The sequence below is a fragment of the Tigriopus californicus genome, chromosome 9 (assembly GCF_007210705.1).
Source record: "Tigriopus californicus strain San Diego chromosome 9, Tcal_SD_v2.1, whole genome shotgun sequence".
NCBI classification, from domain to species: Eukaryota; Metazoa; Arthropoda; class Copepoda; order Harpacticoida; family Harpacticidae; genus Tigriopus; species Tigriopus californicus.
The window spans coordinates 11,852,185-11,870,408 of NC_081448.1; the positions used below are offsets into that span (position 1 = coordinate 11,852,185).

Here is an 18,224-nt window from a genome sequence, read left to right on the forward strand (position 1 = left end):
TAAATATCCAAATCTTGTTCACTATGATCCAGTAACTTTAGAGGTCCAACGACCAGTTTCATGCCAGAAACGAAAAGGGTAGATTGGTTGTTTTATCAATAATTTCGAAACGTTCTTTGCCATTATAGATTTCGGATGGCCCATATTTGTTTGAATTTGTAGTCAGACTTCGACACAATCCCACATGTTTGCATCCCGTCTTGAAATTGTTAACTCACAACAAGTTGACGTTTCTTGTTGTGAATGGGCTATTATCGAATTGAAGAGATCCGGAAGAACAATTATTAATCCTCCGAGATTCTTCATTTCACCCGTTCCAAAAAGCTCGATCTAGGTGGTTCTCCGACACTTATTTTCTTGTCTCAAGACTTCTGAAGTCGGTTCATAAGACTGAGGACTGACATCAAAAAGAACTGGTCGGATTATTTGTGGATTTAAAGCAACGTGTAGGGACTCCATGATAACTTCTTATCTATGTTGAGTACGCTTTGTTGTTCTCAAACTGGTTTCTCAAAACAATATCAAGTACACACTTCTTGGATGCACGTAAATGAGATTTTGACTACTCTTTCCGGTTGTTGTTGATAATGTAAACTTGAATAGGCATTCAATTGATTTTCGTCAACTTTTACGAATAGATGATTTTTGTTTCCTTTTTGATCTAGAAAAATGACTTTCAAGAGCTTCAAAGTGAAAGAATTTGTTTTTAGACATGAGCTATGTTTGTAGAAAAAACGTAAGATGGCAATGGTGGTGAATGATAATATGATTGTAGCTCATTTCTGTGTTCTGAAATGTGAAAGAGTTAGTTACTTTGAAGTCGTGTTTTTTGCCGCACGTTCCATCCTTATTCATCGGTTAACCATTTTTTATTGGCCTTAGGGATACTTCAAATGAAGTTGGGACTTGAAAAGAATTTCAATGAGATTGTCAGAACCGTCTTTGACTGGATCTCGGAATGCCAAGTGTATTCCTTATTTCAAAGAATTGACACAATCAAATATATATCTGATTCTAACCGAATAACATTGTAGTACGTCAGATCATTGTCCATGTTACACTAGATGGATTATGAAAACGCCATCAAATATGTATCTGATTGTTCATAGGATACAAAAACGAGCTTGCGTCAAATTTCATAGTCAGGGCGAATTCGTGCGATTGGCAGGTTTTCCAAAAGCGATACCCATCTGGAAACAACATATTATGAAGTGGCAATACTTACTGGACGATAGCTTATGCATATGAAATGAGATTGGGACGACATTTTGAAATCAGATTCGTTCAGAGTACCACGTCAAGTAATGATCTGCAGTTGTTTGGTCAATAAATATCATTGACATTCCTCAAATGCTCCAAGTACTCCATTCGACCTGAGCATTGTAAAACAAAATCGATGAAGATCATTTTCGTAAGAAAAGCTTCTCCGAGCTCCAACAGTAAACATATTGTTTACATTGGCACTCCGGTTTCTTGATTAGGAACACTTTTTGTAGCCATATTTGCCTTCAAAACACTAACTTATGATCAAAAGGACGATTCTCAGTGATTAATACCATGTAAAACAATCATCACTCTCAGGAAAGACTCTCAAAGATCATCAAAACAGAGAAGTACTACTTTGAAACTTACAGTAGAAGGGCAGGCAAGTGTTCCGAGCTCTATCTGCCAAGTGAAGAATTCCCTTGCCTCTTAGCACCCGAGCACATTTCACATTAGTAAGAGAACACAAGGTCGGGCATCGAATGTTTGGCTTCACGAAATTTAGAACTACTGCCTGGGATTTCTTTCTAAGCATCGGTTAAAAAATTCGTAAAAAATAAGCCCTTGAATGATTACTTTTTTATATAAAAACACCGGCTTGGACTCGAGCCTTATGAGTTAAACATGGTTCAAAAAATGACTCGCGAGTCCTTTGCAAGTTACTGTTATCTTTGAAACCACCCAAAGCACTTTAAAATGTATAGAAGGAATAGGTATGGGGAAAGAAAGATAAAATAAAAAGCAATTAGAGTCCGTCTATTTTTTGTGGAGGTTGCCTCATGACGATGATGCAATTATCAGTTCGAAAATGTGAGCTTTTGTACCGAAAACATGCCACGGGTTCAAGGAGAACAACCAAAAATTGGAACAATTTCCAATTTTTAAAATTGTGCAAAAAAAAAATAAAGTCAAGCCGTATATAACGACTTGAGTCATTTGCAAGAGTGCAATGACTCGTCAATATTCGAGTCTTGTTCAACCTCACAAAAATCACGCCCTTACTCGAGCCCTAACTTGTACATATATCACAGTGTTGCACTTACTAGCAGTGTTCTTAAGTGTAGGCCCCAAGCCCTAGACAGAGTAGGCCTTGGATGAGCCCGCGGAAAACAATCAGAAAACTTGAAGCGAGCACGCTTGAAAGACGACCGCCGCGGTGAATCATTACTGAATGGAAAGGAGAGAGGCAAAGGCGGACAAGTGACGCCGAGTGTCAGGAAGGTCGCTTCAAATGGGCCTCGTTCATTTAGCTGGCAGTTCTCCGGTGCGTCGAGATCAGTCCAGAAAACAAATGCAAGCAGACGGGAGTAATAACCGAGCAATGTCAAGTTCGAGGTCGTATTGGTTACATTTGCAGAGAGTGTGGCGTTAAAAAGTACTCACTTACTTGCACCTACGTTCTTAGGGAACATACTGTACCTCCTTCAAGTGACTTGGAAAGGGTCTGAAGACATGTGGTCACATATAGATTAAAGCTTACGTGGAACCTTGAGGAACAGCCTTCATTGGTGCGGCTGGGAAAAGTTAGTGATTCGAGTGATGGTGGTGACGAAAATCATCCTTTGGCAGTGATTTTGTCTTGAGGTTCATCCACAACCGTCTGGATCAAAGACACATCCCCACATCAGCCCCTCCTACTACATACTGCACGTTCCATGAAGTTCCACAGATCCACTTAACTTGGATCACTCTCAGCGATATTCTGGCTCCACTTTCCATTGATCATGATTAACACAACTGCCATCATGGAGGAGATCTCGATTGATTTCCAAGCCCTGGATTTCCAACTTGACGAACGGGAAGAAATGAACATGGAGATAATCACGCAAGTCATAGAAGGCTACCTTCTAACCACCATAGGAGCCATAGGCCTGATTGGCAACATCTTGGCCATTCTAGTGTTTACGCAACAACGTGTCCAGAAGAACTTTCACACCCTGATGGTCACTCTGGCAGTGTTTGACATTGAGTATATCCTGATGAACATCGCCGTGTTCGCACTACCCCAATTCTCCAGCGACTACAAGTCATCAGGGGTGTACTACTACCTATTACCCTGGATCTTACCTTTGGCTCAAGTGGGACTCACTGGCAGCATTTACTTCACGATGGCCATCGCTTTGGAACGCTACTTCACCGTGTGCCATCCGTTCTTCCGGGTGTCCCACTCCTGGTCCTCAAGAGTCTACGTCATTCCCATTGTTTCCTTCGCCCTTCTTTTCAATCTCCCCAAGTTCTTTGAGCTCAAAACTGTTCATATGTCCATTATTGGTAACAGCTCCAATAGCACGGGAGAGTTGACTTGCGAGGACTTGGTTGACGACAATTGTGTGATCACCATCCGACCAACTGCTCTCCGATTAAATAATATCTACCTGACATACTACTACGGATGGTTCAACTCGATTTTGAACGGATTCATCCCGTTCTTCACTCTCATCATTCTGAACTCTTTGACCTTGAAGAGCCTGATCAAGCTGTCCCGTGATCCGTCGGTCACCATTGGGCGGGGCAGTCGGAACAATACGGGTCCAGCCCATCCTCCAGGAGCCAGGAGAAAGGAGATCACTTTGGCCAAGGTGTCCTTGGTCATCGTGTTTGTCTTCATCTTTTGTCACGCTCTTAAATGGATACCAAATCTCTATGAACTTCTCTTGGTGAGTACAAATGTCACACCTATTCGGGCCTAATGACCCCCATGAGAAACCGAGAGCGTGTGTATGATTGATCGTGACAGAAGCGCACATTAGGATACATTAGAATAGAGGGTTGGGATAAGGTCACCATTAGCACGGTCAAACAAAATGCGTTGTGGGATAAATGTTGAGGTAAGATGCTTGTTCAGTGTCTCTTTTTTTAATTTGGAACCTGGGCCTCAAATGTCGGTCGTCCGTTTGGCAAAGTACGGATCAACAACGTGTCGTTCTAGGAGACTTTCTTTTCCATTATTTTGGCGCAACAACCAACCTTTTCCCCTTCAGGACAGTTTTCCGTTCAGAGTTTGTCGTTTTTATGGTTTCCCAGCAGATTTGCTCCTCTTCGTGCCAAGTTTTCTTTCTTTTTGTCGGCACATTTCGTTCAATTATGAAGTGTAGGTGGCCTTTATTCTTGGAATCAACATGTTTTCAACACTTTGGTAATTTATACCATGCTCAAGGGTCTTAATTAAAGATTGTTGCATGCCACGACATCTTCTGAAATTCATCATGCAATAGATGACCTTTCAGTCAAAATTCCTTTTTAATAATCTCTACGTAATACAACGCAACAGTTTGAGCGGTGATACATGATATTTTTCAAAAACAATGAACAGCTTTAAAAAAAAATTGGATGGCAAATGACTCATTTTGATTCTGGTGGCCATTTTTCATGTGGTTCAAGGAACCTTTAACTTTCCCTTGACTTTTTGGTGCTCCTTTCTACGATTAGAACAACGTGTTAGCTATGTCATTGAAACGACTCTAAATTTACAATGTGTGACTGACTTTCAAAGTTTTTCCCTATTTTCTCTGTAATTCTTTGTGGAAAATTATTCAAAAGATCCCATGCGTTCCTTGTTGGTGCTGAAATAGATTGTTGATCTGAGTAGAACATAAAATTCCAGTACACCACCGTGTGCTAAATCGAGAAAAATTCGATAACGTGCCAAAAGCTCTTCATTAAAGATTCAACACAAGGATGGAAATGAATCCTAATTCCGTCCATTAGATATCGATTTTTTCAAAGACCTTACGCATGAAAAGGAAACAGACAATTCTTACAGGAAATTTGGTTTACAGTCTAACATAAACATGTAACTTTCCGGTCAAGGAAATCCTTTTTTCCCTCTTAATCGGTTATCCAAGATTGACTTGCATCCATATAATCCCCATTTCTCGTCAAACTTGAGGCGATTTGCCCTTGCCTTCGTCGGATTGCGTCAAATGGAGCTTGTAGTCAAATATTTTCCTCTACATTCGGAAATTTGAATCCCCTACATTCAAGGTGTAACGTTCTCTCGAAAATAATCCTTTTTGTTCGCTGATGAGTAATTACGATAAATTCGAAATGGGACCAATATCATCCGGAAGCATAGCGGGAGATATTGTAGGAGATTGATTTCGGAAAATTGGTCACGATGGAAATATTGCCAAATCTCTCGTCTCTATTATGTCCATTCGAAAAAGGCAAAAAAATGATATTGTTTATTAGGAGAGTATCATCAGTCCGTGCATAGATTTCTAGACAATTGAATGTCGGACGACCGACCATTGGGTTGGCTAAACACTTCAATGGATGGTCTCCTGGCAATTGATCGCAAAGCGGTTTATTGTACTGTTTAGACAATCCCCTGGTCGGTCGTCCGACATCCACTGTCTAGAAATCTATGGTCTGTGCTTGGAACAAAGTTAAAGCGGCGCGGTGCTCATGAATACAAAAAGCATTTCAAATAAATGCTCAGGAATACTCTTTATTGTTCAATCTATCAGTCTTTGAACAAACAGACTCCAGTCCATGACCAAGGCTCTCATTTGCTAATGATCGATCACAAACAAACTCAATGTGGGTTGGCCTCATTTGGAAAATCCTAATCATCCGCGTTTGTGAGGTTATTCGCAAGTTTCCCACAACTCATAATGGTTCCTCATTGTTAATGGACGTACCACTTTGCCAAAATAGTTGATATCTTTTCATGTCCAACAGCATATATAATTGTCGAAAAAATCTATTTTATCCGACTTCAAAAATCATTTATATCAAACTTCAAAAATCCTTTATATGAAACTTCGAAAATCCTTTACATGAAACTTCAAAAAATCCTTTATATGAAACTTCAAAAAATCCTTTATATCATAGCCTCAAATATGCGGTCAGCACATAAACCAATGTACCAATCATGCTATTGACTAGAGCTAGGGCGAGCCCGGCAAAAATGAGACTCTTACGAGTCCTTTGATTTTTTTGACTATTTGCCGGACTCAAGCCTTTTGCTTGACCCAAATCAAATAAAAAGACTCATCTTGTTTTTACTATGCTAAACAAGGCTAATGAAACCATCATTTAAAGGCTGCTTTCTTACATGGTCACTTCATGACGGAGTAAAGACAAAATTCAACGCAAAAAAATAATACTTTTCTGACGAGTTCTTTTAAAAGATTCGAGTGCACTCCGACTCGAGCCTGGACTCGCCCCAACACTCTGCTGTACGGCGTCGGCGGATGTACGGTACAGCTCGAGTGCACTCCGACTCGAGCCTGGACTCGCCCCAACACTATTATTGGCCGAGTCAATCCATTCCACGGATTCTCGGAGTTCAGTCTTCTCTCTAGCCTCGGTATTTCATTTCTTCACTAAGAAAACCCACGACTGCCTAGCTGAAAACATCAGAAACATGAATACTTTCTCCATGCAATTGATTAGAAATCATATACCAAGAAGATGTGTCTGTCAGCTAATATAATCAGGATCCTTTCATGGATGCTAGGACTCGGATCGTGATCTTCAGGTCAGAAAAAGAGATACCGAACATACTCTCTTTTTTCAATTAACTTGAGCAAAATAAACTCGCCGTTTCTCAAAAATTGTGCATTCCTTTACAATTCAACATGCTTCACAAAGTTTCGATTTTGCAAGATGAAAGGAGACTCGCATGATGTTGATTCATTTGAAATCGAATAGCACCGTCTCACTTGGCTAAAGTCCAGGCACATGATAAAATACACGTTTTTCAAACCAAAATGAACCAGCTGAACTGGATTGGAAGACCGAATGACTCTGATAAGGAAACGAGTGTCTCTTTGTGTCAAATAAACAGAAGAAATGGCTTACGAAATAAATTGAGTAAGATCTCAATCGCCTAAACTCATCATTACTTACGAGAAACTATTCTAGTGTCACCATGGTCCATTAATAACGAAGTCATGTCAAATGAGGATATCAGAATATCGACACATTTGACATCCATAATCTGTATGGTCACGTTTTCCTTGTCTCTATGAAGCTAGGGGACTCGCACTTTTTTAGAACAAGAATTAATTCCAGAAGTTTAAAGTGATTCAGTTAAGAGAGGTTAAATTCGAACGTATGCAAATGTGATCAACCATTGCTGGCTTGAATGGAAGTATTAAAGATAATCATAGATAGAAGAATCAGGTTTTTATGTTGAGGAAACGCCTTTTATAAGCCAGAATCAGACTTTTCCCCATTTGATTCAGTCTCAAACTATGCAGAACTTGTTCAATCGTTCAAAGAATGCATGATTATTGATAAAGACGAATAGTGTTTATATAGGAAAATGCGAGGTTTTTGAGGAGTCTCCCACGAATTTCCTGGAAATTTCTGTGCTGATTTATGGTCTCAGAGACCGTGAACGTTTTGGCATTGCATTCTGTTTTCAGCAAATTTGCAAACCCTAAAAAAGCTCTAAACGACCTAATTAATACAAATATCATCTAAAACGGTCATTAGCATTTGTAGACAATTTATCACCACTGTTTTGCATTGTATCTAGGGAACGTAAAGTCTAAAGCAATCTGCTGAGCAAGTTTCGGTGGGATGCAAAATTCAAAAGCATAAAAAACATCTACATTTGTGTATGCATCTAGTTAAATGAACAATACTGATAATCTAAATTAATGTACTTCTCTAACTCTGCCTACATGACCATATTCACCGTACAAAACAACACACAAGTACAATGTTATTGCCTCTCCTTCAATATGTAAGCTTCATTCGTGTGGCTTTTCCTTGGGCTGAATGATAGTGGTAGTAATACTGCATTGTCTTGCATTACTACAGTTCCTTGGGGGTCTGTCCCCCTGGGGTAATTTGCAGAGATACATACGCATGAAGTAAGGCACTTTTGCCAGGGAATAAGCCTTGGTTGCCAAGGATTACAACGTTATTCATAGTTTTTTTATTGTTATTGGTTGACTGCAACATGCATACATGGATGGTATACCGTGAATAGTATCTTAAAATGACGAAAAGGTAGTTGTACTTGTATAAAACTTCTTTGATGAACTGTGATTCATAATTTATTCCTTTACGAAGACAAACAAAGTTGAACCCTAAATTGAGAAGGAGTCTCCATACAAGTGACTTTTCAAGAAGTCTGGGACTTCTTGCGATTTTTGAATGGAAGGGTAGTTTAGATTTATGTGGCTTGCGGCCATCTTCTATCAAATCAATCGGAATCGGTTTGATTTCTTTATTACTTAAAATGTTGTATAAATAGCATATTTTTCAACTTTCAACCAGTCCATAAAGCAAAATTGACAGCCCATCAATCAGGAACGCTTTGATTAAGTTCGACAACTTTCTCACGCATTGTTGATCACTACGATTTATTTTGATTCGGGCCAAAACACGAGTGAACTTCAATCTTATTCCACTGCTTCTTGCCTTGGCCTAATTTTTGGACCTTGTCTAACTTAAAGTTCTACAAAGAAAAAGCAGACCCGTTGAAACTTTTAACATGGAGAATACCTTATACCCAAGGTTCAATGCCATAAAAAACGTTAATTGACAGAAGTGAGAAAACCATAGAAGAGAACAATTTTGGGAAAAAAGAGATCCAAAGCCATATTCGAATGGTGTCGATATACACAAGGTTAGCCAAAAGTGTGGTTTGAGTGCAAACGCACACCAAAAGCTGTTGTGGTATTTTACAGCCTTGTTGCGTTTAAAATGCAACACTTATTTAAATCGCCTTCCATTTTTCTCGCAGTTCTTTTTTTTTGAACAACAAAACCATTTTAACTTGCAAGAAGAGTGTTTGTGGGAAGTGTTTGAAAAATTTCAGGCTTAGTTGTTCGCAAATAACGTAGATACATGGAGCAACAAAGTGCAGGAGTTCTTGCCTTTTCCGCGCACGGATTAACATGCACCGAGATGGCCAAGACTCTAGACTATGACAGGTCCACTCTCTACCCTGTGGTCACTTGGTCAGTCCCTTGGGTCGCGAGATGATGAAGATGTCGTCCATGTTGAAAATGAGCGCCACTTTGCCAGCTTTGCAGGTTTGGGCGGTCATCGGCTCTGATGGGCAAAAGTGCCACCACATGTTCTTGGATGAGGGTAAGAGCAAATTGTTAGCTATGTACGTTTTTCCTTGGGCTCAAACCACCTATGGAGAAGCATGGTTGTGGCAACACGATGGCGCAAGGTGCTACAATGCAAATAAGATGCAACATTTATTGAAGTTGCACTCAAGACTTTTTTTGACAAACTTACTAGGCCACCACACACCCCAGGTTGTTCAATGTTCGACTTTGCAATTTTTGGGCGTTTAAAGGATAAGCTGTCAGGTGTCCATTTTGAGGCCAGCTCAAGGCCGGCACAAAGGATACCTGAGCCAGCCTCGAGCCGAGCTTCATCAAGAACAGGAGTTGATGTTCACTGCTGATTTCAGAACTGGAACTGAGAACCGATGTTTTTCAATATCTGGAACCATGAACCACTGAAAACTATGGCCGTACCTCGACCAAGACTAGTCATAACAAAAAGCCAATTCAGCCGCAATTACCTTTAGGCTGTCTGTAGAAACTTTGATCCGATTTGTTAGTCAAGATATAAGGGCTGCCAGGCATGTGTTGATAATTGCGTTTTCTTGAGCTTCAAGAAAGCTATGGACAGGACGAACCTGCAACATGACAAGACTAATGGTGCAGCCCTGACGACTAGTCTTGGGCATAGAGGTACGTCCATAATTTTCAGTGGTCTATGCAGGAACAGAGAAATGTTTTTTTTCAAAAACAGTTGCAAGATTGTGGACTTAAAACCAACCATTTCTTAAAAGCTACATCCATTTCACTGACGGTTCGATAACAATTGGCTTGAAAGCTTGAAATTGTGGGAAAATACAAGAGGGCACCAAGCATACCAGAAGCCAGAGGCCAGGTTTCTCGATCTAAGATTCGCTCCTGGGCTTTAAAAAAAATTGGGCTCAGGCCTATGGTTTCAGAATGAACAAATGTTTTCAAATTCTGAGCTCGTGGGAAAAATATTTTTTAATTTCTTTGCGTCAGATTTTAATTTATTTTCAGCACTATAAAGTCCCATCTTTGGCATTCTAAATGCTGGTTAAATCGGCAATGTTCGCTGACCTGTTTCAAAGCTTTCAAAGCTTTCCAAGAATTGTCCCTCGAGCTTGGATTTGGAAGAAAACTTGTTCATTCTAGTCTAATATTTACTTGTTTCTCCCTTATGTTTCAGACACTATTAGATCATCAGTAACGTCCACCCAATTCAATGATGAAGTCCCACGAGCTTGCTGACTAGGAACGTTTTGAAACGTATATTCCGCAAGGAAATAGTTTCTAGAAAAATGCACAATCTAACATACTAAAAGTCTAGTTAAGCTCCGAGAGAAAACATATTTCAATAAACAGGGTCTGATTTGTGTTTTGACGTAGGAGAACAGGATATTAATAGGAGTAACAAAATGCGTGATAGACATGTTGAAAAAATATGTTTGTTGTTTGAATAATTGAATAGAACGGCGTAATGCTCCAAATCGAAGGAATAATCCCATTCGATTGGATTGCCTCGATGTCTTTGATCAAAGACCGAGCTTCAATTCAAAAGATAAAGGAATTGTTTATTTCGTCAGATAAGCCTGATTCTTAATATTTGAAAACTCAAGTCGACCATTGCGTTTTCCTAGATCTGCAGGTTGCTAAAAAATGACTTGTTACGACACTTGCAATCAATTATTTCTTGATTGAACTCCCTAGACTAAGTCCGAACCCTTGATCTACCTAATAACAACCTTTCAAATGGCCCTTACCAAGCTAAAGAAAACAAGACTTCTCTGTGTGGAACTAGATATATTCATACATTTGTATATCAATTCATCTCTATTTACCATCTTCCCGCGTTCTCGGAACTTCATCAAAAATACTCATTGTCTGCATATGCTATTTTTGGGATGTCAAGGTAAACAACCTCCAAGCAGAAACCCTTTCCAGAAACATGGTGATTCGGACCATTTCAAAATGCGTTTTTTTTCTGCCCTCGACTCGACATTCGTTTTGTGAAATATTTTCCAGGGAGATGGTTGTAGCGCAGTTGGTTAACGCGCGACCGAGCTTTGCTCGGGTTCATGGGTTCGATCCCAGGTCTCCCCCCCCAATACTTTAGTGGATTACATCGCCTCGAACGGCGGTCCTCGAACCCATAATGGGACGTCCTAATAGTATACATAATATATCTGTGTGTCAAATCTTAATCCAATGAGACCCAAACTCGCAATAAAGATTAAAAGAAAAAAAATATAAAGGCATGACTTTTGGCGCCATTTTGATTTAGCAATTCTTGTGAGATCAGTAAAAAAACAATACAGTCAGGAGAGAAATGCCTTCCAATATTTGGTTACAAGGCAAATTTATAACCTCTTAACTCCTCAACAAAGACTCTTTGTTGGGAAAATTCCGATTTCCAAGAGCAGTTCTGAGAAAGACGTTTTGGCTCCCGTAGGGCAAATATGTGTTGGAACCAGGATTCGTCCTTTGAAACAAAACAACAAACTCGTCTCAAGCTGGATTTGCCTGTCAACCTTTAAACCACAATTCATTGTAAGATCATTTCAATGTCATTTGGTTCGCTCAAGGTCTCGCTTCCAACTAAACCATCTCCAGGATATTTCGTTTTTTTTGCCAGTCTGAATGGTAAAGCCAGGCGAAGCCTTTGAAGCGAGATTATGTTTAATGAATATGTTGCATTCAACTTTAATTTATTCAATTTGGAACGAGAAAAAGTCAAAAGCGTACTGAAGGCCAAATTGCAGAGCGACAGTTTTGTAGTAGCCTTCAATCAAGGTTGCAATAGAAAGTGGTTTTAGTTGTTCGACAAATGATTGAATCAGGGATGCATTGAGTCAATCCAGTCAATGTGATGAAACAGACAAATCGATCTTAGTTTGATAAACTGAGATCGAGCACAATCATAATAGAATATGCAACACCAATTTAATGGAAAAAGGTTTCGCCGGTTTTTTGAACTAACATATGCTTTACTCTTTGGTGCATTGAAAACCTCGAATACACTGTAGTTTTACAACTGGACCACGGCCAAAGTTGCAACTCTCCAATTTCTTATTTCCGAAGTCACACAAGTTTGAAAGTTGTAGAAAATACCGATATTGCCCAGAAAAGAATCGCAATCTCATTTGGGCTTTTTCTAAACGGTTGCAACCACCTTTGCATGAAGAAAACAACTGGCTTAAGAAAAGTCTGGTCTGATTCATGGAACATCAGTCAAACGCCATATGATGTAAATCTTCGAGTGTTACAAACCAATGAAAATTAGCATATCAATTTTCTCAGCTCAGAACACGTGACCGAATATTATTGCGTGTGAAAGCTGATATAACTAGAGTCTTCGATTACATTTAACCACCTCGTATCTCTCTTTGATTGCAGGTGGATACTACCAATTTGCCTAATCTAAAATGGCCCAACTTAGTGGAAGTTTTTACGAACATTTCCCATCTGTTCCTGGTATTCAATAGTTCGGTCAATTTCTACATCTATTACGCGAAACACCCGTCCATCCTAAAAGTCTTGCGGTGCTGTCCAAAGGCCCCCACTCACATGGATGAGGCCTCCAACAACCAGCACACCAACCAAACGATCCAATCCACCACCTATTTCCCAACCAACGAGAGTCTGGAAATGACGTCCCTCCAACCTCAACCCGGACGAAATGGTTCGATCGATCACACCAAAGCCGCACGAGAGAGACATCAACATTTCCCATGACTCGGATTGCATTCCAATTTTGGCCGTAAATAGCTAATGATGATCAGCTTTGGCTTCACATTCGTGGCCAATCGGGAAATTGATCTCCCTAGAGACTTGGAGCTCAACGCTTCGACCTATTAGGTGGCCAAGAAATTAATTCGAAAGTTCAATTCTTCGGGTGGGGTCGGAAAATAAAGAACCGAGGAGCTCAATATTTATCAAAAGTTCAAAAGAGAAATGGAACCAAGTACGACGGCATTGGATTAACTACTTGACACCAAGGGTTTCAAATTTGGAATATGGAGTACGTAGATTGTGTCACAGAACAGACAATGAAAGAAGGTCATTACAGGCGCACAGCTCATTTCAAAGGCCACTAAAAGTGGGCAACTGTTGTCAAAAGCATTCTGCAGCAGGTTTCATAAATACTGACTATGGTCCATAAAGTCCACTTGGCCGCACCTAATTGCCATTGGGGGTCATAAATCCGCCACCTAACCCATTACAAAGATAACAAAGACCCACCAGTCTGTCAGTATGTCGGAATTATCAGTGGGAAGCTGTCCACATCCTTGTTTGTCCATAAAGATGAATAATGTCCTAGCACTGAAGGTCGGACGACCTGTCCTTCTAATTGTAAGCCCGTCGTGTATCCTGAGTCACAAACCATTCGCACATTAGTTTCCAGCTCAAGTGTGTTCGTGAAAAAAGACACTTGTCGTTGTGAGAATGTAAAACACACAATTGTTCGTAAGATATCAATCGGAAACTTTATGAAATGTGAATTGTCAATTCTCACGATTTAATCGATTAAATGCATCAAGTGCACGTGTTATTGTAACTTCTCCCTTTCAGAGTGACATTCGGCATTTTTATGAACCCAATTTGGTCCATGTATCAAATGTCTCCTTTTGATGTTATGTTATATAACATGCACTTTGCACACCCTTGACGCCATTGTCGGTGTTTTTGATTGTCATTTGATAAATAAAAGCTTGTAAACCATACAAAATGTGAAGATGTTGAACAATCCTTCCATTCCCATGTACTGATCCAAATGGAATCGCATTGGTAAGAAAACATTCATTTTTTCACTGCTTTGTTCCTCTACAGTACGTTCCTTTAAAGGAGAATTATTTGTGTAATGCGCACAAGAAAAACCATCAGTGAAATTAAGATCCGGAATGAAGAGGTAGGTTGTTTATTTGTTTTTTTTTTTTACAAAAACACATTCATTTCCTGGAGACTAGAGTGCACGTCATCTTTTTTAGTGTAGCTACGAGAGAAATTCATTCCCTTAATCACTAATCAAGCTAAGGATGTCCTTGGGTTGAACATCCTCGTGTCAAGTTTGAAATTGGGAGATTAACTTCGGACAAAAAATTCCGGGGCAGATTAAATTTTTGATTGCCAAAGGCAAAAATCTAAAAACATGGTCGAGTGTGGCTTCTCAGCTGAAATTTTGCGATTCTTTCAAGATGTTTTGTAAAGTTAGTAAAAAGTTCGTCAAAACATGTCACCCTTCATTTGCCTTGTTAACTCTCAAACTCAAATACCTTGTAGCTTTTTTTAGCCAGATGGGAACTTGATCTCATGACCTTGGTGAATCATTATAAAGGCGACCGTCTTCAATGACCAAGACTCGAAAATGTTAACTTTATATATTCATGTACCATTTACACCCGGTTGAGTGATCAAATTGAGTCGGACGAAAATTGTGAGTGGGCCCATGAAACCCATAATTAGATTGGCCTTTGGTGATATCCACAAACTAACCTGCCTTTAACGTCAGATTGACGTTTCAAACCGAATCATGAAGAAACAAACAATGGGTGTCCAAAAATTTGCCGACTTATTTCATTTTGTGGTATGTAAAAGAATAGCCTGCATTTCTTATCTTCCATGACTTGGATTTGGCTTCGACAAATAGGTCTTGAAGGTTTGGAATCACGTTGGAATCCTATTACTTGCTCCACAATGGAACTCTCTCTATTTCGTCCACATTGAGAGCTCCTTCAACGTATTGGAGGATTTACTCCTGAAGCCATGGGTCGGTAAAATATCAAACAACCATTCAAAGGGGTCGCCAAAATCTGTCTGTGCAGCAAAAATGAAACAAATTGCGCTCTCACTCCAGTCTGTCCGTTAGTCACGAAAATGGTCAACTTTGTGCCCATTGAGATAATGTAGATGGTATTGAGTAGAATGAATGAAAACCCCCTCTCTTCTTTCTCGGGCTCCTTCATTGTTCAATTTGCAACATTTTCAATTTTACAAATATGCGTAGGGAGTATGTAAGGGTTGATCCAGTAGCAGGATTTAAGTCAGACCAGGTTTTGGACCAAGATTCCTGATCAACCCTATATTCAGGGGCTAGCCAGATCCACCAACTCTAATTCGTTGGTGGAGCAGGTACTTTATCCATTAAAAGCTAAATAAAATAACATTGAAATTTGTTCATCTTAAACTGCTGGGGATCCCAATCCAAGAAGACAAGACAGTAAGGAAGTCCGCAATAAAAAGAAAAGAATTCTAGAATGAGTTGCCCTGAGTGGATTAGCCTTTCACACAGGTTCAAACAAAGAGGGAAAAAATCAAAGGATGTGAAGTATTTCTCCGAAAAAGAGTTACGAAACTAAGGAAGCAACACGAGTACTCAATAAAAAAAGAACAGGACTGCTCCCGAAGGTCTGAAGATGAAAGCCAAGGTAAAGCAGAATCGGTGGTGCGTAATGGTTTGCCTGAAGCTCCATTTGAGGCCCGAAAACCGGCCATGCTTAGGAGACCTTTTGATGGTGTGCTCGAAATAGTGCGGGAATGAAAACCATTCGTGGCTTTCGGCGGTATTCTCAATTAGGTAATTGTTTTCTTATGTGGGGTTATTTTGATCCCGTTCTACATTTTTTACCGACTTTCTTTAACCTTTATAATGACGCATATCAAGCATTATTATAAGGAAACATTGCTCCTACATTAAGAGTTAATCTATTTGAAACCCCAATGAAGGTTAGCCCAAAGTTCAATGAATTAATACCATACGCAGAGAAGCCTGCAGGGCTGAGCTTGAAAGAGCTACTTACCTAGCATCATATTCGTCTAATTAGTTTATGGCATGAACATGAAATTGTTATTGTTATGTAAGGGCTATCTAAAAATCCTATATTGATAGGTTTTGACGAATTTTTGTTATAACTCTATTTACGAATCATGATGCAGCGGGACAAGAGCTTTGTGAGCAAATGAGTAGAGAGAGGAATAATAATTTCTTTTTGAGTGCGAAATATGGAATGTTTCATTTCTGAATGACGACTTACCAAGCAAGTACCCGCGTAATAAACCTTCAAGAACAGGTGAAACTTTAAGCAATTGACTGAAATTGTGAAAAAGTTTGTGAATTCAATATCAAATGAAGCACCAATTGATGAGTTGCAAAAAAATCAAGGATTACTTTCACGACTTTTATATACCTCGTTTGTCAGACCTTTGAATAAACTCCAATCAACTCATTCCTGATTTCTTTGAATCCCGTAGTTGCCAGGAAGACGGAGATAAGAAGTCAATGGGAAATGTTGCCTCATTCACATTTTAGCTGTTTTCTACCGATTCAATTTGATGCTTATGCAACTGCCGAGGGCCAAAAATTTGGAAGAAAATTTCGAACTTTTGGGAATCCTCTTCTTCCTTCAAATTCGATTGCCAATTGATTTTATTTCGGAAACCGTGCAAGCATTTGTTGGGCAAGAGTTTTACTTTCCGTCTAGAATGATATCGCACATAATCACCTATTATCATAAGAAAGAGCAGTCGGTAAGAATTATTATGGGCTTATGCATTTCAATGAAATAAAATACTTTTTCCAATCAATATAAAGCAGAATGTGCTTTAAAGTTTATATCAAGGTATCTGATATTGTACGTTTTCAAAAGCATCCATGAGCTTTGTCCCGGCCAAGGTTTTAGGGTCAATTCTAGTGACAGTAGAGGCTTAATGTGCGTTTTGAGAGCACCTTCAAGCCCACGAGAACTCAGGCTAGTTTGAACAATGAAGTCCACATCTCTACTTTCTCGGGCTCCTTTATTGTTCAATTTGTTGCCTTCAAATATTCGTAGGGCGTATGTAGGCGGTGATCAACGAGCAGGATTTAAGTCAGACTTGGACAAGTTTTTGACCAAGATTCCTGATCCATTAGTTTCCTGAAACATTCAAGCACCGGTTGATATGAGTGCCTCCACCCCGTGACAGCCACGAGAGCGACACTACAACACTAACAGACTCCAAATGCAAATTTCTTTGATTTTAAAAGTGTGCTTTGGAGTGGGTAAGTGCTGGATGGCCGTGTTAGATGGTAAACGTTATTCTACACCGATTAGTTGGCGGTGCTACTTTTTTAAATCTTAACCTGACCTAATCAAACCTTATCTAACCGAACCTAACACGATATTAATAACCCTTAAAGTCTCTATCTAAACCTTTTAACATTTTGCCACAAGTTTAAAAATGAGCACCGCCAACTAATCGGTGGAGAATAACGTTTATCGTGTTACACTGGTTGGGAAACAAGGCCTGGACCATCAAGAACGAAATAGTTCTTAGGTTTTAAGAGTATGGCATGGCTTTGCTAAATGAAATTTTCAAAAACATCGATTTAAAATTTCAGTTATTTTTTTTATGAGCAGCTAAGGATTTCGTCACCAACAATGAAGTTGTGCCCCATGACGTCCTGATTTTTTTGTGGCAAGATATGGCTTGGGCTTGTCGTGAACGTTCTGAAAAAACTCTTAGCACTCTTTAGTATGCTTTAGATTTGTAAGTAATGGACACCTTAGTGACTCTACATCATACTTTGAACTAGAAATCGACATTTCAAATGGTATTAAATCCCTTAAGCAATTCACTACATTTTCACAGAGGAGGCATTTTTATGAGTGATCCATGTTAGGGTCAAGTGTTCATATTCGAGGTACATTAGGGCATTCGCACATTTCTGGGAGAATTTTGCATCCAGCAATGAACCAATGATTTAATTTTCAATCCTGACACCTGGAACTTGAGAACTTTTCCCTCCATCCAGTGTTGAGCACGTAAGAACATATGATAGTAAGGTCATTCTTCAAGCAAAGAACAGACAACAACATATTTGCTTTAGTCATACGACCCATTCAATAAAACTTTCAAATACTGATATCAGATCCACAATATTGTTCCATGGAATTTCGAGGGCCATTTTTTTGACGGGAG

The 18,224-nt window shown here is 39.5% G+C and overlaps 1 protein-coding gene across 2 annotated transcripts in view; it reads left to right on the forward strand.

Annotated features, from left to right (window-relative positions):
• The window catches only part of LOC131887329 (FMRFamide receptor-like), a 26,605-nt gene extending 12,548 nt beyond the window's left edge, over positions 1-14,057 (forward strand). The window contains exons 1-2 of one of the 2 annotated variants that reach the window (XM_059235911.1): positions 2,520-3,920; positions 12,666-14,057. In XM_059235911.1, the coding sequence (XP_059091894.1) occupies positions 2,988-3,920; positions 12,666-13,004 (1,272 nt within the window). In that variant the 5' untranslated portion in view covers positions 2,520-2,987 and the 3' untranslated portion in view covers positions 13,005-14,057. Of the gene's footprint in view, positions 1-2,519; positions 3,921-12,665 lie in introns of those variants that run through there. The other variant, XR_009374028.1, reaches the window with a different exon arrangement.
• Positions 14,058-18,224: the final 4,167 nt, after the last annotated feature.